This window comes from Symphalangus syndactylus, chromosome 3, assembly GCF_028878055.3.
Source record: "Symphalangus syndactylus isolate Jambi chromosome 3, NHGRI_mSymSyn1-v2.1_pri, whole genome shotgun sequence".
Classification (NCBI taxonomy): domain Eukaryota; kingdom Metazoa; phylum Chordata; class Mammalia; order Primates; family Hylobatidae; genus Symphalangus; species Symphalangus syndactylus.
The window spans coordinates 33,512,018-33,535,177 of record NC_072425.2 but is presented as its reverse complement, the minus strand read 5'-3'; the positions used below and the strand labels follow the sequence as shown (position 1 = coordinate 33,535,177).

General features: G+C 39.8%; 1 protein-coding gene across 3 annotated transcripts in view; it reads right to left on the bottom strand.

The window, feature by feature from the left end:
- ECPAS (Ecm29 proteasome adaptor and scaffold) overlaps window positions 1-23,160 on the bottom strand; it is a 126,193-nt gene that overhangs the window by 89,057 nt on the left and 13,976 nt on the right. For all 3 annotated transcript variants that reach the window (XM_055271514.2, XM_055271516.2, XM_055271513.2), the window contains one exon: window positions 2,182-2,312. In XM_055271514.2, the coding sequence (XP_055127489.1) occupies window positions 2,182-2,312 (131 nt within the window). The remainder of the gene's footprint in view (window positions 1-2,181; window positions 2,313-23,160) is intronic.

Genomic DNA, 23,160 nt, shown 5'->3' with positions numbered 1-23,160 from the left:
AAAAAAAGAAATAATTTGAATAAAAATAGAAAAAAATACAGTTAAAAAGGGAACATTAATCTAAAAGCTGAGTTTCCTTTTAAAATGGCCCATTAAAAGGTTAAAACTTTGGTAGTAATAAAATCAGAAACAAGAATAGAATTTCCCATTTGAAATAACAGAATATTAAGAATAGTATAAAATTATGTGAGATACGCTCATCTGCTTCAGTAAACATTTAAAATCTATATGTATTCCATAACATCATGTTGTAAACCTCAAATATACATAATAAAATTTATTTTTTTAAAAAAGAATAATAGTATGACAGAAGTGAATAACACACAACGGAACGTTTAAAGTAGATGGACAGAGATGAATGACTTTCTATAAAAAGATAAAATACAAAGAAACAAAAAAAAAATCTAAGATAAGTAAATGAGTTAAAAACTACTGACGATACTAAGCCTGGACTAACGCAAAGTTCCCTGTTTGCTCTCCAGGTCTCCACTCTTGGCCTCTACTCCAAGTCTTTCTCCAGCCAACAGCTAGAGTGATGGTGGCACTACCATCAACACCCTTTCAATCAGTGCCCCTGGAATACCTCTTTCCTCCTATCAGGCTTCCTCTCATGCACTGGGGACATCACTGTGGCCTTCTCCAATTTCCTGAAGGCATCACACTCTGTCCCAGCTCAGAACACCTGCACAGGGCCTATCTTTAATGGCCTCCCCCATCTCTTGGCCTGGCTACTGCCTGCACGCCACAGAGGCCTCCCCTTATAACCCACACTTAGCCTAAATTATGTCCCAAATATATTCTTTCATAAAATCCTTTCCTTTTCCATCTTGGCATGCATCACAAATTATAACTATGTACTATTTGCCTGACTGTTTTATACTGATTTCCCCAACTAGGTGTTGTCATCATTCATCACCATATTCCCAAGACCTGGCATATAGAAGGCACTCAGTAAATATTTGCTAAATAACAGAACTGATAAGGCTAAGAAAGTAAACAGAAATCAACTCATGAAGGGCCTTTTAGACCTTGCTATCCTAATGGTAAGAGCATGCCACAGAAGGGTTTTAAATAGAAGAGTGACATAATCAAATGCACATCTATCTCAGCAAAGAAGGATTAACTGCAGACATGCCAAATATATGACAAGAATGCCCATTCCCTCCTGTAAAGAGACATAAACATAAAAGACATTCCTAAAGATACTCTTTCTGCACTGAACCCAAATCAGACCTTGGAATCCCTCTCAGGACAGACCTCCAGGAAGTCACTGACAATTACAGTGGCCCAAGGAATAAAACCTGACCATTGCTCAAAGACTGGATGACCTATTATAAATATACTGGAAGACTAATGAAATATTCTACAAACCAAGGGGAAAATGTTCCACGTAGAACAGTTTCGTTAAAAAATGAAAATACTGGCCAGGCACAGTGAATCATGCTTGTAATCCCAGCACTTTGGGAGGCCAAGGCAGGTGGACTGCTTGAGCTCAGCAGTTCGAGACCAGCCTGATCAACAAAGTGAAACCCTGTCTCTACAAAAAATTAAAACATTAGCCAGGCATGGTGGTCTGCACCTGTAGTCCCAGCTACTTGGGAGGGTGAGGTAGGAGGGCCTAAGCCCAGAAGATCAAGGCTGCTGTGAGCTGTGATTGTGCCACTGCACTCCAGCCTGGGTGACAGAGTGATATCAAAAAAAAAGAAAGAAAATCAAAATCTGATGTGACAGTTATCCAACTTTTTGTAAGAGTACTTTGCAGAATCCTGAAACAGGAGCTATACAATATTTTGCTTAAATTTTTATTTTGCTTACTTTTAGTTAAGGTTATAATCATTGTCAACAATTAACTAAAGAATATTTTTGCCCCATTACCACATGCCTTTCATATTGGAATCAATGGCATGGATTTGAGATGTCTCCATACATTCCAGGATAATTATCTCAATTATATTATCTGACACTGATGCCAAGTAGACAGTTGGTGCTAAATGCAGCTGTGCTAAGGATACAAAAGCTACTTTTAAATCATAAAGGCTGGTTCTAGACTTACTCTCCATTTTGAAAGGCCATAATTAAGATCACAAACCTAGAATTCAATAATGGGAACAGAAAACTCACTTGATAATGTATATTCATTTATTCATCATTTAATTCCCCCAGCTGTCCCAACATGCTTACCTTTTTACGTACTCCTTCTTGGGTGCTAGACAGTTTGAGCAAAACAGGAGGAAGGAATTTAGATATAATATTCTGTAATTGTTCATCTGTTTCAGCATGGCCAAGTCGTAAAAAGACCCGTTCAAGCTGATCTATAACATAAAAAGAAAAAAAAAAAAGAGAACTTAGCAAGCCAAACACAACCAAGACCAATTATTTTTATAGCCTATTCCTTTTTCCTGTACTGCAATCCTTCAGTCAGGACTTTAACCATACATAGCTCTGTACAGATATTTTGACACAGCAACAAAACACCACCAAAAAGGTTAATTGTTCTATCCTGGTCTACCCTTTAGAATGGAAGAAAACAAAACCAAGAACAAAAAAATTATCTCCCACATGCAACGTTATTCAGTTTTAACTGGATACTGGAAAGGATACAATATTTCTGAAGGCATCTTCTGGAACCAGTTAGTAGAGCGAGGCAGCAAAACTTTAATCAGATACCATCAGTTATTAGGGACAATATATCTATCACTGGTGAAATCATCTTACTGATGAAGTTTCTCCAAAGACAGGATCACTGCCCATTACTGTGTTAGGGTTACCTAGTTCAAAAGAAACAGCCACGTTTCCCCAAGAAAGCCACTATGAGAGACATATGTTAAGTAACACCATGGGGATACTCTCAGCAAAACCCAGACTGTGATAAACTTGAGACAAGGCAACTTCTTCAACCAGTACACTGCAGTGGCAAGCGGGAAGATGGGGATGAAAGGGGAGCCTAAGCAAACAACTAGATATTTGATTTTAAGGAATTACTGTTAAAATTGTTTTAGGTACTATAATGGTATTGTGGTTTGGTTTGTTTTTTAAAGGTCCCTACAAAAATTGTCAATGGGAATTATGGAGTTTTCTAAAGAGCTAAAAATGTTCTATATTTCAATCTGTATGATTATAGAGATAAATACATTTATAAAAATTCATGAAACTCTACACTTTCATACCTTCTACTGTATCTACTATACTTCAATTTAAAATATATATTTAAAGGAGTCATTTTTTTACACATAAAGATGGAAACATTTGCAGGTGAAATAACAGCTAGTAGAATTTTCTTTAAATAATGAGGAGACACTGGGGAGGGGTTATATAAGTAAAACCAAGATTGCCACTAACTGATAATTATTCAAGCTTCATAACAGATACTGAGAATTACTATTGTGTTTGCCAGAAATTTTCCACAATAATTTTCTAAAGGAAGATAGATTAGATAGATATAGATTGCTCAATAGATGGATCAATGACAGAGATGTAGATAGATACATGGATAGACAGACAGATCAACAGATCGATCGATCAGTCCTGAGAGGGGCAGAAGCAATGACATCCTAGTATCAACAAGCATACCTAACACCCAGAATTGATCCTGTTTTTCAATACCATTCTCCAGTAAAAGGAACCAAGCTCCTTGGAAAAAGGTCTGAGTCTAGGGATTGGGGCAGGTCAAAAACAAGATGAGCCTGAAGCATCTTGTAGTGCCTAAAAGGAAATGGAACATGGGGTCGGGCACAGTGGCTCACGCCTATAATCCCAACACTTTCAGAGGCCAAGGAAGGAGGATTGCTTGAGGCCAGGAGTTCAAGACCAGCCTGATCAACACAGAGACACCCCCACCTCTGCAAAAAAAAAGAAAAAATTAGCCAGGCTTGGTGGCGAGTGCCTATAGTCCCAGTTACTCCAGAGGCTGAGGTAGGAGAATTGCTTGGGCCTGGGAGGTTGAGGCTACAGTGAGCCATGATGGTGCCACTGCACTCCAGCCTGGGTGACACAGTAAGACCCTGTCTCAAAAATAAAGAAATGGAACATGGAACAAGTCAAAGGGATACAGGGACCAATCTGAAAAAACTAATGGCCCAAGCCATGACAATAGAAGGAACAAAATAAATAACAGCATTGGATTATAAGCCAAAATGTAAATCTACAGGAGTCCATACTGATGGAAATAATTATTGAATGATGAAAGAAATTAGGGGGGAAGAGGCAAATTTTTCTTATAAGAAGAATTCAAAATAATATATGTGGCTATTTCCCCCTACAGGAGGTGGAGCTTAATTCCTGCCCACCCTCCCCCTTGAGGGTAGACTAGATTTAGTGACTGCTTCCTTAGAATACAAAAAGGGAGAAATGTTAACTTCACAGTAAAGAAAACTGCCAAATACTATCTTAGTCCAGTAAGAAGGTAAACTTCATGATGTCATGCAGATATCACGTGTCCCTGAAATGATGTGACAAGAAAGGCATTTTACCCCTCTGGTATTCATAACAAAAACCCGTAATCCAAATCTAATCATGAGTAAAACAACAGAAAAACCCAAACTGGGGGACATTCTATAAGACACCTGGCCAGTACTGCTCAGGACTTTCAAGATCATGAAAAATAAGAAAAGACTAAAAAACTGTCTCAGACCAGAGAAAGCTGAAAAACATCACAATTAAATGGTCCCTTGCACAGGATCCTGGTGGGGAAAAAGGACATTAACGGAAAAACTGGTAAAATCCAAATAAAGTCTCAAGTTTAGTTTAAAAAATTAATAATAAAAAGAAAGAAGGGAGGGAGGAAAGAAAGGCTCAATCTGAGACTGCCAGTGATTCTATTTGATAAATGCTGAATGCTGCTGTAAAAGAAGTTCTCAGGAATGCTGAGTTCAACTCCCAGTGTTTGCAGAAGTTACAGGTAAGGGAGCAGCTCCTCAGTGCCTTACAGCTCTTAGGCCGTAGAAACTACAAATTTGAGCTACAGAAACTGTAAAAGAATTGTTCTGTGGACAAAGGCAGAAAATTAAACTCTTCATAATAAACTGACCTAGAGAATCTCTGTCAAAGTTAAAGAAAACGGTGGGGGGAGGTGGGGGGGGGTGCGACGGCAGGAGGGTGTGGAATATCCGGTCCCTGTTCCTTTTCATGCAGTCATTTGGATGCTTCTATGTATGCCCAGCATAGCACCTAACATCTTCTCTCCCTCACGAGACAGGCAAATGTAACATCCTAAACACAATAAAATTATGAGAACATGGGAATGGGAAGAAAGAGCACCCACCACCACGTGAGAGGGTCCTGCTAAAACAGGCTGGGTACACCAGAGGAAAAGTTTAAGTAAAGCCTTCTACCTTCTTTGAGGTGAATCAATCTAACACTGTTAGGTCATCTTTACAGACCCATCTATGCTTAAATAAAAGATAAGCTTGTTCAAGTTTCACAAAAAGGAAGAAAGGTCAACATCTACAGATATAACCAACTGCTACATTTTTCTTTTCTTTTTTTTTTTTAAATAAGACAGGGTCTTGTTGTCACCCAGGCTAGAGTGCAGTGGCGCTATCACAGCTCACTGCAGCCTCAACCACCTGGGCTATTCTCCTACTTCAGCCTCCCAAGTAGCTTGGACTACAGGCATACGCCACCACACCCAGCTGATTTTTTATTTTTTGTAGAGACAGAGCTCTCTGGTCTTGAATTCCTAGTCTTGAATTCCTGGCCTCAACGCAGAGGCTGGTCTTGAATTCCTAGTCTTGAATTCCTGGCCTCAACGCAGAGGCTGGTCTTGAATTCCTAGTCTTGAATTCCTGGCCTCAACGCAGAGGCTGGTCTTGAATTCCTGGCCTCAAGCGATCCTCATACTTTGGCATCCCAAAGTGCTGGGATTACAAGTATATGAGCCACTGCACCCGGCCTAAGTCTTTTGAGTATAAACTTACCATTCCTTCCCTATATGACTTCTGAGTTTCTAGGCATGCTTAGAAAAGTCATTTTCACTGCAAAATATTTTTAAATATTATATTGTGCAGAGAAGAGTTTACACAGACCTAGGACTGCTACCTGTAGAAACACTTGCTTTCGACCAGGCACGGTGGTTCACGCCTGTAATCCCATCATTTTGGGAGGCTGATGTGGGTGGATTATGAGGTCAGGAGATGGAGACTATCCTGGCGAACACGGTGAAACCCCGTCTCTACTAAAATTTCAAAAAATTAGCTGGGCGTGGTGGTGGGTGCCTGTAGTCCCAGCTACTCAGGAGGCTGAGGCAGGAGAACGGCATGAACCCAGGCAGCGGAGCTTGCAGTGAGCGGACATCACACCACTGCACTCCAGTTTGGGCGACAAAGCGAGACTCTGTCTCAAAAAAAAAGAAAGAAGGACGTGCTTTCTAGCTGAGGCTGGCCCATGGCTGACATCTGGAAACCTGGATTTCAGCAGGGTTCCCACCATTCCCAGAACCGCTAAGAGTGGTTCACTGTGCCCATCTGTGCAAATAATGTTTATGCTGAACACCAGCTTCCCTTCAGGGAGGAATTTTGGTACATTTTAGGAAGAAGGTACCAACATGACCAGCCCCAAATAAAAACCAGAGGCACTGAGTCTCTGATGACCATCTCTGGTGGATACCACTTCACAGGTGCTGTCACAACTCACTTCTGGAGGAATCGAGCATGTGCTGTGTGACTCCACCAGAAGATTCTTGGAAGCTTGCACTTGGTTTCCTCCAGACTTCACTCACATGACTTTTCCCTTTGGTGACCTTGCTATACTAAATCTTAGCTGGGAGTACAAATATATGCTGAATCCTGTGAGTCCTACTAGACAATCACTGAAGCTAGGGGCGAACTGGGAGTCTCCTGGCAGGTATATTGATCTATGTTTTCTTTCAAGTACACTTATGATTTTGCTTTCTGCATTCAAGTCTTTGATCCATCTGGAATTTTCTTTTGGTATATGGAGGGATGTAGGAAACAAGTCTTTTGTGGGTTTTTAAAATCTTCTTAACTATTTAATAATACATACAGAAAATCATTCAAAACATAAATGCACGGTTTAATGAATTATTATAAACAATCTTGTGACTACCCCCCAAGTCAAGAAGAAAATTTATTTTGAAGCCTGCATAAAGAAAGAGTTGTAGTGGACTGAAAACAGAACTGAAGAAGACTGAAAGATTATATAACATAAAAAAGCACAGTGAGTTTTAAGGACTTGCCCAAGGTCACAGATGTAATTAGCAGCAGAGTAGAATAAGAATGGAGTCTTCTGACCTTTAGTCTAAAAATCCTTGCCTATACCATACAATTGTCTCCAAGAATGACCCTATTTTCTATCAGGTACACATACTATACATACTATACCTTATACAGGAAGTTTCATTTGAAAGAATATCCAAAGGTTCACTAGAATGTGTCTCATTCAGGCAGTATTTATTACAAAAATGGAAAAACATACAAATTCAAAGGTCAGAAAACAACACTAGAGGGAACTCACTACTATGAATAAGAAGCTAACTCCATACGTGACCAGCTGCAATTCAACCTTTCTCCTCCTCCTTCCTGCTCATCAAAATTCTCTCCTCCTTCAAGGCCCAGCACCCTCCCAGTTTCACAGTCAAGCACTCATTCTCCTATCTAGGTCACTCATTCAAGTATCTACTGAAACTCTACCATGCGCCAGAGCTTGGTGGTCATGGGTAAAAAGAGTGAAGAGGGAAAAGGCATGGATGTTGTCCAGGCTTACCTCACAGGTATATGGTAACTGCATGTAGAAAGAAAATAACAGAAGGCCTGGGACAGACTGTTTGCAAACAACAGCATTTAAATGCAGGAGAAGAAAAGTCTGAAAAAGGGAATGGTAGGCAACAGACAAAAATAAAAAGAAAACGTGGGGTCAGAATAATTAAGATTTTCCTAGGAGATAGCAGTCAACCATTTCAAATGATGCAAAAAGATTATGCAAGATAAGAATTGAAAAGAATCCAGTTCATTTAGCAATAGAGTTCACACCTGACCTTGGCTCAGGCAGTTTCAACGAAGTGGTAGAGACAAAAGCAGACTGTACAGGGTAGAGGAATCAGTGGAAGATTAAAAAGGATGTGAGGAATACAGTAAATGACAACTCTTTAGAAACTTTTAGTTATGAAAAGGGAGGGGAACAGTTATTTTTCATTATTTCAATCAAATAAGAGCTCTGAGCACATTTAAATAGCAACAGGAAAAAGTCACTAGAGAAAAAGAAACTGAAAAGGGAAAAAATTATTAGACTGTGACCCTGTGAATATGGGAGAGATTAGGATTCAGCACAAGGTCTGAGGAAATACCTTAGATAGGACAGGAAGGCCATCTCTGCCATTGTAACAGGAGGGAAACAGGAAGACTGGTGTTGATAAATCAATGTTATAAATTTTATGGAAGGGCCTGAAAGAATTCCCTTCTGATGGTATCTATTATTTCTGTAAAATAGAAGGCAAAGTCTTCTTCTGAGATTTGGAGAGCAGAGGGCAAGTCGGCAGTGTGACAATGGTAGGAAAAGGCTTGCCCCAGAGTGAAGAAGAGAAGAAAATTGATTGGTAAAATGAACTACAAATGTGAAGAAAGTGTAAAGGACCCAGTTAAGGTTAGTGAATATAAATTTACAGCAGCATTAATCCACACAAACAAATCAAAAATAAATCTCCTATCCTTTCTTCCCCCTACCCCTATAGCATTTATATCAGTGCCTAATTACTGAAAAAATACAAACATATACAGACAAGGTTTTCCAAATCTTCAGTTATAAATGTGATTTAGGAAAATATCCTTTATTTCATATCAACCAACTAAGGTGAATTTCTGCTAAAAGAAGTATCAAGATTTTGTGTGCATATACATACACACATATGAGAAACACACATTAAAAAAGTATAAAATTCCTCCTTTGCATATATTATGGGGACAATTCTAAATGGGCTATTATTTATAAACTACACATTATTAATATAGACTTGTGAAAGCCCAGTGATTCTCTCCGAGAGTCTATGATATAAAGGAGCCAACGGATCTATATTTTCATGTCAGACACATTACTGGTTTTAGTTAGTAAACTAAACCTCTCTAAGGTTATTAATGAACTTGTCTATTAGGAACAGCGTAAGATTGTTTCACAAGAATGTTGTGAAACATTATATAATGTTATACATGGCTATCATATTGTATTAGTGTAACTTTTATATTCTTGTGTAATAAAGAATTTAGGTGACCTCTGTCCATGTTCCTGAGAGGTAAGCGCTAAACCTTGGGATTTCCCCAGTAACTGAAGTGCCTTTGTTATTCATGGTGGGACCCTCTAATCACATCTGATAACTTACACTGCGGAAGTAACTCAGAGTGGGCCCCTAGATTGTTTATGCTAAGAGATAACTCAGGATGGGGGTTGATCAGACTAGAAAGACTAATCATCTTGCAGGTTTCAGCCAGGTGATTAGGGGAGTTGGGCAAGGGGAAGGGTTGGAGAGGGAGAGGAGGGTGTGGGAGTGTTAGAAATTGAGTCACATGGGCAATGATTCAATCAATCAATCACACCTGGTCAATAAAACCCTGGACACCAAAGTTCAGATGAGCTGGTGAGCTTCTGTGATCAGCAGTGCATTGTGTGTATTATCACACATTGCTATACTGGGAAAGTACCCTGACACAACAGAAGCTTTGCATCTGGAACCCTCTCAGGCCTTGCCCTACATGTCTCTCCCTTTGGCTGGTTTTAACTTGTATCCTTTCTATAAAACTATAACCATAAATACAGGGCTTTCCTGAGTTCTGACTCGTTCTAGCTAATGATTAAACATGAGGGGGTCCATGGAGACCCCCAAATCTGTATCCAACAGGTCAAAAGTGAGGGTGGCTCTGGGATCACAGGAACTTGTAGGTGGCATATGAAGTCAATTCAGTCTAGTGGAGGGCTATGCCCTTAACTGGTTAGTTTGGCAGAGTAATTATATATAAAATATTTTCTACATGTTACATAAATATTATATATGATTATTATCTCTCGGAATACATTATTCCTTTAATTTTACCTTTTTCTTTTTTTTCCCTTAAGCTCAGTGGCAAGAAGAAATTATTATCTTTTTCTTTTTTGTATTTTTTGTATTAATGAGGTCTATGTTGCCCAGGCTGCTTGTGAACTCGTGGTCTCAAGTGATTCTCCTGCCTCAAACTCCCAAAGTGCTGGAATTATAAGTATGAGCCATCATATCTGGCTAATTTTACCTCCTTTTTAAATAAAGCTGACTACTACTACAAAAATAAGTATTTTAATAAATCAGGAGTCTACGAAATATTTGAGAACACACATTCCACCAGCTGGGAGCAAAACATGAATTATTAGTAGAATCCCACCTACAGTAGGAATCCTACACTAGGTATGTTAATAACCCCATTTACTACCACCAAAGGAAAACTGAGCCAGGCCAGAAAGCTAAAAATCCCATGTGACAATACCTCAGAGACACAAGAGCTCATCATATGGAGGCATAACTTAGTACAAAATCATAATTACATGATTTTAAGTGGCTTTTTTAATTACTTCTAAAGACAGACCACAATGATAAAACTTGCAATTATAAATTCTGCTTTAAAAAACTGGTTCATTTTAAATTACCACAAATATGGACTGTATTATTTAAAAACCTCCCCACACGAAAAAATGCCAGGACCTTATTAATTCACTGGTAAATTCTCCTTCATAACTTCTTCCAGAGAAGAGAAAAAGGTGGGGTAAGGGGATGGCAGGGGAACACATCCTTGATGTTAAGAGGCCAGAATAACCTTGATACCAAACAAGGGTATCCCCAGAAAGAAAAAGCAAATAAAAGATATTTCTCATGAATATAGAGGCAAATGAGATAATATTTAAATCATAATACATAAAAAAGTAAAAAATACGTAAGTCAAATCCAGTGATATATAAAAAGGATAATACATCATACAAAAATTGGATTTATTCCAAAGATGCAAAGTTGGTTTAATATTTAAAATCAGTGTAATCTGCCACATTAACACAACAGAGAATAACAATAATATGATCATCTCAATATACACAGAAAAGGCATTTGATCAAATTCAACATCTCTCCATGCTAAATAGATGAGAACAAACTATTCATGTTGAATAGACAAGGAAGAAGAGAGAACTTCCTTAATCTGATAAGAGATTTTTATAAAAACTTACAGCAAACATTATATCTAAAGGTAAAATACCAAACACTTTTCCTCTGAGTTCAGGAACAAGGTAAAGATGTTCACTATTACCAATTCTATTCAAATTTGTACTGCAAATTTTATTCAGAGCAATAAGACAAAGAAAAATAAAATGCATTAAGATTAGAAAGGAAGAAATAATATTTTCATTATTTAAAGATAATGATCAGTACACAAAAAATCCAAAACAATCTATGGAAAAATTAATAGGATAACAAAATACACAAATCAATTGGTTTCCTATATAATAGTAATAAACCATTAGAAAACAAAATTTGAAAACACCTATTACAATGACATCAAAACACATCAAATAGCTGGGAATTAATCTAGGGAAAAATGTGTAAGACCTCTACACAGAAAACTAAAATACACCGCTAAGAGAAATTAAGGAAAACTTAAAGGATATACCATATTCACAGATTAGAAAATATTAACAAGATGTCAATTCTCCCCAAATTGACCTATAAACAATATAATCCAAGCACAATCCATCAGATATCTTGGGTAACACTAAAAAGCTGATCCTAGAGCCAGGCACAGTGGCTCGAGCCTATAGTGGTTCCAGGCCAGCCTAGGCAACATAGGAAGATACTATCTCAACCAATCAATGAATGAGTGGATGAATAATTTTTAAATGTGTGGATACCACTAGAAGAAAAAATAGTTGATTCTTTTTATAATTTAAAGAAATGCAAAGGACCAAGATTTGCCAAACTATCTTGAAGAGGAAAAACAGCTAGAAGACTTTGGTCAGATTTCAAGGCTAACTACAGTAGGCTGAGCACAGTGGCTCAGCCCTGTAATCCCAGCACTTTGGGAGGGCAAGGCAGGCTGATCACTTGAGCTCAGGAGTTTGAGACCAGCCTGGGCAACATGGTGAAACCCCATCTCTACCAAAAAAAAAAAATTTAGCTGGGCGTGGTGGCATGCACCTGTAGTCCCTGCTACTTGAGAGGCTTAGGTGGGAGAACTGCTTGAGCCCGGGAGGTAGAGGTTGCAGTGAGCCAAGATCATGCCACTGCACTCCAGCCTGGGCAACAGAGCAAGACCTTGTCTCAAAAAAATAAACACATAAAATAAAAACTACAATTAGTAAAAGTGTACTATGCTAACAAAAAATAAGTAGACCACTTGAACAAAATAGAAAATGCACAAAAGACAAATATGTATATAGTCACCTGGTTTACAACAGAGGTGTCACTGCAATAGAGTAAGTAAATGATGGTCTTTTCAGTAAATGGTGTTAGATCACCATATTCCAATATGGGAGAACAATATTTAATCCGTACCTCATACCATATCTATTAGTCCATTTTCATGATGCTGATAAAGACATATCCAAGACTAGGGAATTTACAAAGGAAAGAGGTTTAATGGAGAACTACAGTTCCATGTGGATAGGGAAGCCTTTCAATCATGGCAGAAGGCAAGAAGGAGCAAGTCACATTTTAACGTGGATGGCAGCAGGCAAAGAGACAGCTTGTACAGGCAAACTCTCGTTTTTAAAACCATCAGATCTCCTAAGACCCTCCTAAGACCCATCAGATCTCACTATCATGAGAACAGCACGGGAAAGACTCACCCCCATGATTCAATCATCTCCCACCGCATCCCTCCCATTGCATGTGGGAATTATGGGAGCTACAAGACGAGATTTGGATGGGGACACAGAGCCAGACCATATCATCATACATAAAAGAAAATCAATTCCAGATGGATCATAAATCTAAACATCAAAGGTAAAACAATAAAGTTTCTAGAGAAATAAAGAATATTCTCATTACCTCAAGATAGGAAAAGGTATCTTAAAACAAGAAGCTAGATGGTAAGGGAATCTGAAAAATATGATTAGCAGAATCTGTCCCAAAGAGTAGTTTATAAATGTGGAGCTGGAAATAACCATCACTGAAAGAAACTTTCATAATCTGACAAAAAGCATCTATGTAAAATCTACAGCAAATATATCTCATACAAAATCAGAAACAAGATGTACACTATTATCACTTCTAAGCAAATTGAACTGGAACTGCTAGAAAATGCAATATGGAAGTAGGAGATACTAAAAACTGTCATTATTCACAGATTACATGATATTTATGGGATAGGGTACGTAAAATAAGAAAGTTACTCATGCTGCATACAAGATCAGAGTACAGAAGTCAACTGAGATAAATGAGAACAAAGTATCAATGTAGTTTTTAAAAACATATAATTAACAATGGCAATAAAAACTACAAGTTATCTGGAAATAAATCTAATGAAACATATCATAGTCCTTTACAGAGAAAATTATAATCCTAACTATAATTCATAAGATCTAAATTAATGGAGAAGCACAACATTTATGGATTTTTTTTTTTTTTTTTGAGAAAGGAGTTTCACTCTGTCCCCCAGGCTGGAGGGCAGTAGTGCGATCTCAGCTCACCGCAACCTCCGCCTCCCAGGTTCAAGCGATTCTCCTGCCTCAGCCTCCCAAATAGCTGGGATTACAGGCATGCGCCATCACACCTGGCTAATTTTGTATTTTTTGTAGAGATGCAGTTTCACCATGTTAGCCTGGTCTCAAACTCCTGACTTCAGGTGATCCACCCACCTCGACCTCCCAAAGTGCTGAGATTACAGGCATGAGCCACCACACCCAACTACATTCATGGATTTCCATGTCAGGATAGGTTAGTGATAATAACCCCCAAATTTCCATGGCTTAAAAACAACCAACATTAGTTTCTCACTTAGACTCAATCATAGATGAGGAGGAGGGCTCTGCTCACTGCAGTCAGCTGATAGAGCTGACACCATCTCAAACACCGCTAGTTAGTGCCATATCCTCAATCCTTCCGGCTCAGTTCAACCCTTCTGTGGTGAAACTTCTATGGTGAATCACATGTCCCTCACTCTGTCCCCAGCACTAAATTCTATTTTGTGCCCAAAAAAGAGAACTAGAAATATCTGGTAAACAGCACTAATGCTCACAAATAAACTCAATATTACAAAGATGGGAAGCCCCCAACAGTCAAACATTCTCTACAGAAAACAGAGTGCTTTCTGAAAGCTGAAAAAAATTATAAAATTCTTTTGGAATATGAACGGAACAGAGTATGTAACAGCAAAGAGCCAACAGTAACTGTCAATTTTCCATAAAAGTGAGGTAGGAGTGGCTCAATCAGATTTCAAGACTTATAAAGCTATGACAATTAAGACTGAGTGTGGCAGAAGCACCGGTCAGCAAATAGACAAATCAATAGATTAAAACAGAGAACACAGAAAGAGAACTGGGAATACATGAAAACTTGAGATTGACAAAAATGTCATTGAGAATCAGAGAAGAAAACAACGGACTACACATCAGAAAAAAAAGACTCAAATCTAACAGTACCAAATGTTGGCAAAGATGGGAAACAAACCAAAGACTCTGGTCCACTACTGATGGGGTACATATTGATACAATCTCTGAAGAGCAATTCTGCAGTAAAGACATCTCCAGCAAAGTTGAAGAGGAACATACCCTACCACCTAGCAATTCTGCCATTCAAGAAGCCCACCTACAAACTGTTTATCACCAGTCAGCAAAGAGATAAGGAACACTTTTTATCGTAAAAGTGCTGCTAGAATAAGAAGTGTTAAATAAATTAACAGTGATAGTTGATTTACATTTTGATGCAAGTTCCTTATTTGCAAGAAATAATTCCCTAATGCTCAGACATTTTATATAACACTGTCCTAGAAAAAAATGCTCCCAGGGGCCAAGTGTGGTGGCTCACACCTTTAATCCCAGCACTTTAGGAGGCTGAGGTAATCAGATCACTTGAGCTCAGGAGGTCGAGACCAGCCTGGGCAACATGGCAAAACTCCATCTCTACCAAAAAACAAAACAAAACAAAACAAAAAATTAGCCGGATATGGTGGTATGCACCTGCAGTCCCAGCTACTCAGTACTCGGGAGGCTGAGGTGGGAGAATCCCTTAAGCCTGCAATGAGTTGTGATCGTGTCCCTGCACTCCAGCCTGGGCAACTGCGCAAGATCCTGTCTCAAAAGAAAAAAAAAAAAAAACTCTTCCAGGAAGAGTCAAGCACAAGGACACATGTTTGAAAGTGTTCACAGCCCAGGATTAGTAAAAGTAAAAATATAAAAACAATCTAAATATCAGTCAACAGGAGAAGGAATAAATTATGCAGAGTCACACAACAATGGAAATAAATAAACAAGGATTACATGTCACATGAGCCAACACGACCATATCTGAGAAACCTAAGATCAAAGAAAGTAAGTTGCAGAAGGGTATGTACAGTTTAGTCCCATTTATGGAAAGTTTTTAAACGCAATATATATTGAGTATGATATATACATCACAGTAATGACAATCTCTGAATGAGAACAGAGAGGGAAGGAGGGGAGGAGGAAAGAAAGGAAAAAGGAAAGAAAAGAAAAATGATATGATAAGGAGTAACACAGGAGGTTTGAATTTCATCTGCAATGTTTATTTCTTTAAAAAAATAAAATAAAGCCAGGTGTGGTGGCTCACACTTGTAATTCCAGCACTTTGGGAGGCCAAAGCGAGTGGATCACCTGAGGTCGGGAGTTTGAGACTAGCCTGACCAAAATGGAGAAACCCCGTCTCTACTAAAAATACAAGGAGGCTGAGGCAGGAGAATAGCTTAAACCCGGGAGGTGAAGGTTGCAGTGAGTCAAAATCACCCCATTGCACTCCAGCCTGAGCAACCAGAGCAAAACTCTGTCTCAAAATGAATAAATTAATTAATTAATTAATTAAAATAAAAGACCTGAAGCTAATAGCAAAAAATGTAAAAATTTTACAAAGATGAGTCAGACATACATAAATGTTAAATAAGATTACTCTCCAAGACGGGCACGGTGGCTCACGCCTGTAATCCCAGCACTTTGGGAGGCCGAGGTGGGTGAATCACTCGAGGTCAGGAGTTTGAGACCAGGCTGGCCAACATGGTGAAACCCCGTCTCTACTTAAAATAAAAAAATTAGCCGGGCATGGTGGCAGGCACCTGTAATCTGAGCTACTCGGGAGGTTGAGGCAGGAGAATTGCTTGAATCCGGGAGAAGGAGGTTGCAGTGAGCCAAGATCGCGCCATTGCACTGCAGCCTGGGCGACAAGAGCAAAAAAACTCCATCTCGACATTACTCTCCATACTTTCCTTCATAGTTGAAATAATTCATTATTTTTAAAAGAATATATATATTCCATGATAATTTTATTTTATAATTATATAAAAAGCAATGAAAATACATCAGTAATTTTTCTTCTTAATACTTTTCAAATATTTTTCAGTGAAAATACATTTTTTGATTAGAAAAAAACAGCATACAGGCCGGCATATGCAGTGGCTCACTCCTGTAATCCCAGCACTCTGGGAAGCTAAGGCAGAAGAATCACTGGAGCCCAGGAGTTTGAGACCAGCCTAGGCAACACAGCAAGACCCCCGTCTCTACGAAAAATTGAAAAACGAGCCAGGCAAGGTGGTGCGTGCCTCTAGTCCCAGCTACACAGGGGGCTGAGGTGGGAAAATCGCTTCAGCTCAGGAGATTGACGCTGCAGTGAGCTAGATTATGCCTCTGCACTCCAGCCCGGGTAACAGAGCAAGACCGTGTCCCCCCCGCCAAAAAAAAAAAAGTATACAGAGCAAATATTTTTCAAAAATCCATGTTTTAAAGACAAGAAAAAAATTTTTTTAATCACAGAACTTTAAAGCTTGAAAGGAACCTTAAAGCATATGAAAGAACAAAAAGGCAGGGCACAGTGGCTCACACCTGTAATCCCAACATTTTGGGAGGCTGAGGTTAAGTGATCACGAGGTCAGGAGTTCGAGACCAGCCAGGCCAACATGGTGAAACCCATCTCTACTAAAAATACAAAAATTAGCTGGGCGTGATGGTGTGCGTCTGTAATCTCAGCTACTCAGGAGGCTGAAGCAGGAGAATCGCTTGAACCCGGGAGGTAGAGGTTGCAGTGAACCACGATCGCGCCATTGCACTCCAGCCTGGCTGACAGAGCGAGACTCCGTCTCAAAAAATAAAAAAAAAAAAGAACAAAAAGAACATTTGATTTCAAAGGAAAAGTATCAAAACCCTGAGAATCTTAAAATTCCAAAACAAAACAAAAATCCAGTTTAGCTCAAGTTAACTATGACATTCACGTAGGAGGAAAAAAAATCTACTAAAAATATAAATAATATATATATATGTATGTTTTTATTTTGGAGACACAGTTCTGCTGTTGCTCAAGCTGGGGTGCAGTGGTGCAGTTACAGCTCACTGCAGTCTCAAGCCATTCTCCCACCTCAGCCTCGGAAGTAGCTAGAATCACAGACATATGCCACTGCACCCGGCTAGTTGTTTTATTTTTTGTAGAGATGAGGTCATCCTGTTTTGCCCAAGCAATCCTCCCACTTCAGCCTCCCAAAGTGCTGAGATTACAACAGGCGTAAGCCACCACACCCAGCTCATTTATTTTCCTTTAAATAATTCAAATTTATATTATTCGCCTATCTTTAGTTTAAAGACGAAGAAGGAATTCTCCCTCCTCCCACCTGCATAAAAAGAAAATGACCAGTAAAGGTTTAAGGACTTCAGTGTTGCCCACCTTTAGCTACTGACATTTCTGAAAACATTAAATCATTCCTGAGAAATAAAACTGTCCACACAAATCGCACATTCTTCAGATTTCTCTCAAAAACACAACTTTAACTTCTAAATTAGGGAGGAAAAGTTATTTTCTTACAGGACTAGAAAAGGCAATAAACCTACAATTACTTATTTTTCCCTCACATCATTATTAATGGAAAAAGCATGTTAAAAAAGAAAAAAAGAGAAGAGAAAAAAGAAGAAAAGAGATGAGAAAAAAGAAAAGAGAAAAAAGAACAGAAGAGGAAATCAGTTTCCTTTCAGGACAACCTGAACATCAAAATATTCCTTTAAAATTATGCAAAAAAAGCATACTATCAAAAGGAATAGAGAAAGGATTCTATTTAAGGTAATGTTATCCCTGTTTGGTTGAATTTCAGAGGACTCTTTCTGGTTTGTTTAATTATGTGTCATTACCAACTTACTTTATGAGCACGAATTACTTGTGTGAATTAGAATGAGTAGTTATTTCTGAGTGACAGGTTTCAGGTTTTTTAAGGTTGCTTAAATTTTCTACAAAGAATTTTTTTTTCTGAATATGAAAGTAAATTTTAAAATACAAATCAGGTTAGAAGTAGAAACTGAAAGTGAAGAGAAAGCTGAAAATACCTAAGACCACTGCTAACACTACACGATATTTTTTAAAAGATCTATCAAGTTACTATGGAAATATACTACACTATAATAGACTATTTCACAAAGAAATATTCTCTTTAATGGTATTTACTTTCTTCTGATTCACAGATACAAGTATATAAAAATACATCATAGTCACAAAGCAGTTTCACATGGCCTTCTGAGCCTCAGAAAAATGTTGTGAGGTGCACTTACAGATGCATTTATAGACTCATCACCTAACTGACCTGCCAAAGGTCACCATGTGAATGATACACAGATTCAGAAGCTGAACCCAGGCCAGGCTTGGTGGCTCACGCCTGTAATCCCAGCACTTTGGGAGGCCAAGGACCTGAGGTCAGGAGTTCGAGACCAGCCTGACCAATATGATGAAACCCCATCTCTACTAAAAATATAAAAATTACCCAGGCATGGTGGCATGTGACTGTAGTCCCAGCTACTAGGAAGGATGAGACAGGAGAATTGCTTGAACCCAGGAGGCAGAGGTTGCAGTGAGCCAAGATCGCACCACTGTACTCCAGCCTGGGCATCAGAACGAGACTCAGTCTCAAAAAACAAAAGAAACAAACAAACAAACAAAAAACAAATAAGCTGAACCCAGAGAGGCCTTTACCCTCCAAGCAAACACTGGAACACAGTACCTGCCTGTAAAGAACTTCTAGTAAGGCAAGTAGTATTAGCTCCAATTTACAGTTGAGGAAACAGAGCCTTGAAAACATTCTGTTGACCAAGATTACAAAGCTACTAAGTGACAGGGCTGATTCAAACCCTAGACAGTCCAGTGCTCCTTCTAGCATGCCAAATTACAACATGGTTTAAGCAAGAAAGTAGGTGGAGAAGATACTAAATCTTACTAGACAACTATATACGACGTGACTCCAAACCAGCAGAGGTGCAGCAGTTACTGCAGAGAGAAGGAAAGGAAGAGAACAGGAAAAGATGAATAGGAAGAGGTGAACCAGTAAAAGGGCAGAAAATCAAGCACTCTTAAGACAAGGCCTTTTCCTAGGACATACCAATTCTGGGAAAAGAAGAGTGAGTGAGTGAGTGAGTATGAAAGAAAGAGAGAGAGAGAAAGAGAGAGAGTGTGTGTGTGTGTGTTTCATGTCCAAGCTGAAACATTTTCAGAAATGAGAGCCCAGAAACTAAGAAAAGAATAAGAAACTAAAGTATAGGGAATTCACAAAAATTGGAAATATCACGCTGGAAGGTAGGGAAGAGAATGGACTCCGACAGTACAATTAGGAGTTTGAGGCTAAAACTACGGAAAAGTAAGGAAGCCCTAGCTGGCATCTAGATTTTGTGTGTAATACTAATATTTTCTGGTAGATCAATCCTGTGAATTATAAATCTAACCAGATACTAACTGGAAGTTAAAGTCCGCTTCATCTATTTGAAATATCATCTCAATTCCCCAAAAGCCACTCTAATACTTGGCAAAACCCAAATGAGGCCAGCAGGATGCTTCTTTAAGAATTAATTAGCTGAGCATGACGGCAGGCCCCATAATCCCAGCTATCTGGGAGGCTGAGGCAGGAGAATCACTTGAACCCAGGAGGCAGAGGTTACAGTAAGCCAAAATTGTGCCACTGCACTCCAGCCTGGGCAACAGAGCGAGACTCTGTCTCCAAAAAAAACAAAGCATCCGGGTGCAGTGGTTCACACCTGTAATCCAAGCACTTTGGAGGCCAAGGCAGGTGAATCACGAGGTCAGGAGTTTGAGACCAGCCTGGCCAACACGGTGAAACCCTGTCTATACAAAAAATACAAAAAATTAGCTGGGTGTGGTGGCGGGCACCTGTAATCCCAGCTACTTGGGAGGCCGAGGCAGGAGAATCATTTGAACCCAGGAGGTGGAGCAGTGAGCCGAGATCGAGCCTCTGTACTCTAGCCCAGGCGACAGTACAAGACTCCGTCCCACCAGGCGCGGTGGCTCACGCCTGTAATTCCAGCACTTTGGGAGGCCAAGGTGGGTAGATCACGAGGTCAGGAGATTGAGACCATCCTGATTAACTCAGTGAAACCCCGTCTCTACTAAAAATACAAAAATTAGCCAGGCATGATGGCGGGCGCCTGTAGTCCTAGCTACTCAGGAGGCTGAGGCAGGAGAACGGCATGAACCCGGGAGGTGGAGCTTGCAGTGAGCCGAGATTGTGCCACTGCACTCCAACCTGAGGGACAGAGCGAGACTCCATCTCAAAAAAAAAAAAGACTCCATCTCAAAAAAAAGAATGGCTAGAAATGTGATCTCTACTCCCATTTTTAAAGAGTTACCCCCATCCCCAGCCTTTTTTACGGAACTCAACAGATGCAAATGTACTTAAAAGGAGAATGTCAGGCAGTCTAGCAGTAAACATAAATATAATTTGGGAGTGGGGAGAAGATCCATTACCAGAAAGAGGCAATCCATCATGGTTCCTGCAGAAGCTGCCTCTCTCCAGCCAGGGCCCAAGAGATGGCAATGAGTACCTTCACAAGCAACAAAGTCCTGAGCACGAGGTCCCTGCTGATGGAGTCCTTTGCTAGTAACCCTGCCCCCCAGAATTAAGGCAATCAGACAGATTATCTTTCTGTTCCCTAGTCTACCAGTCTGTCCCCCCGGGGCCCAGGCAGATACCCTAATCTGGAAACCCCTGCATCTGGATCCACTACAGGCTAGGCTCTTTAAACAGGGAAGAGGAAAAGAGTCTTTCTTTCCCTGGCCTTCTTTTTTTTTTTCTTTTTTAGATGAAGTCTCGCTCTGTCACCCAGGCTGGAGTGCAGTGGCGCAATCTCTGCTCACCACAACCTCCGCGTCCCGGGTTCAAGCGATTCTCCTGCCTCAGCCTCCCGAGTAGCGGGGACTATAGGCACGTGCCACGACACCCAGCTAACTTTGTGTATTTTTAGTAGAGATGGGGTTTCACTGTGTTACCCATGATGGTCTCAAACTCCTGACCTCGTGATCCGCCCACCTCGGCCTCCCAAAGTGCTGGGATTACAGGCGTGAGCCACTGTGCTTGGCCTTTTGCATATGATTCCAGGCTACTTCAAACTCCCTGCCAATCCAGCATAGCCCATAACAAGGCTACCCCTCCCTGCTCATACTGCTTACCACCCCACACCCCCTTCCCCACAACCCCATCATGTCCTTTCCTCCTGCCACACACACACACACAGAGGAAGGGGAGGAAATCATAGGAGTAGCTTGGCAAGATTGGGCCAGGTGACAAGACAGAAGCCCTAGATTTAATGAGTAAGTGCCAGACTCCCAACACTGAGGTCCACAAGGCCCTTTCCCCTAGAGACAGCAGCTGGCAGAGATACTCATTTAGAAATCGGTTTTAGGAGGTGACAAGCAGGAAAGATTACTTCAGCTTGTGAAAGCTAGCTTAGAGGAAATAATATATACTATGCAGGAGTTCAGACTGCATAAAAGTCTAATGTACGATCATTAAGATCCACCCAAAGCAGCTAATTACTTAGAAGAACAATGCTCATCTGGGTGTGTAAACCCTAGAATGTTCTTTATTTAAATCACTATTTAAATCCTAGCAGTCGTAGTTTCACTTTTGCCTTCAGTATATTATAATGACATTAACACATCAATCACAAGCCCAAAAGCTCTAGGAGTTAAAGAATCTAGGAGGGAATAAACAATGTCCTCACTGCTCTTCTAAACAATTCTTCCCATCTCCCAATTTCTCATTTCTCTAAACGCCCAAGGAATAAACATATGTGAAAATAGCAAAAACAGGACAAAATTCATTTTAAAGTTGAATTCCGGTTTTAAAATTATCCCATCCCTCAAAATTTCACCTAAATGAATAAGATATTTTATATCATCAGCAGCAATATATATACCAAAATATAGTAGAATGCATAGGAGGGGTGGGGAGAAGGGGTCCAACAGTTAAATTAGAAGATAGCAACAAAAGGCACTTTTGGATTGAAGCTACAAAATCCCAGGAACTCACTGGATATTGAGTCCATGATATCAGAGAATTACAATCTGAATTTACAGAGTTTCAATCAAAAGACCATCTGATATCACCCAAGAGTGAAAATGACACTATACTCTTATTCTGCCTTAGAATGAAGTAGAATTAAATGGCTCTTCTCAAAATCACAATGCATGACAAAATGGCAGAATTAGGAACATCCAATTACCATGATGATGCCTCCTTCATACCTCTTTTCACAAATAGAACAACTGGCTGGGCACGGTGGCTCACATCTAAAATCACAACACTTTGGGAGGCCCAGGTAGGAGTATAGCTTGAGCTCAGGAGTTCCAGATCAGCCTAGGTAACACACAGAGACTCTGTCTCTACCAAAAAAAAAAAAAATTAGCCAGGCATGGTGGCACACAACTATGATCCCAGCTACTTGGGAGGCTGAGGTGGGAGGATCCACTTGAGCCCAGGAGGTCAAGGCTGCAGTGAGCCATGATCATGCCACTGCACTCTAGCCTGGGCAACAAAGGAAGATCCTGTGTCAAAAAATAAAAATACAACAAAACATAGTCCCAGCTATTATAGAGGCTGAGGTGGGAGGATCGCCTGAGCCCAGGAGATCAAGGTGGCAGTTAGTCATGATTGTGCCACTGTAGTCCAGCCTGGGTGACACAGCGAGACCCTGTCTCAAAAAAAAATTAAAAATTTAAAAAAAA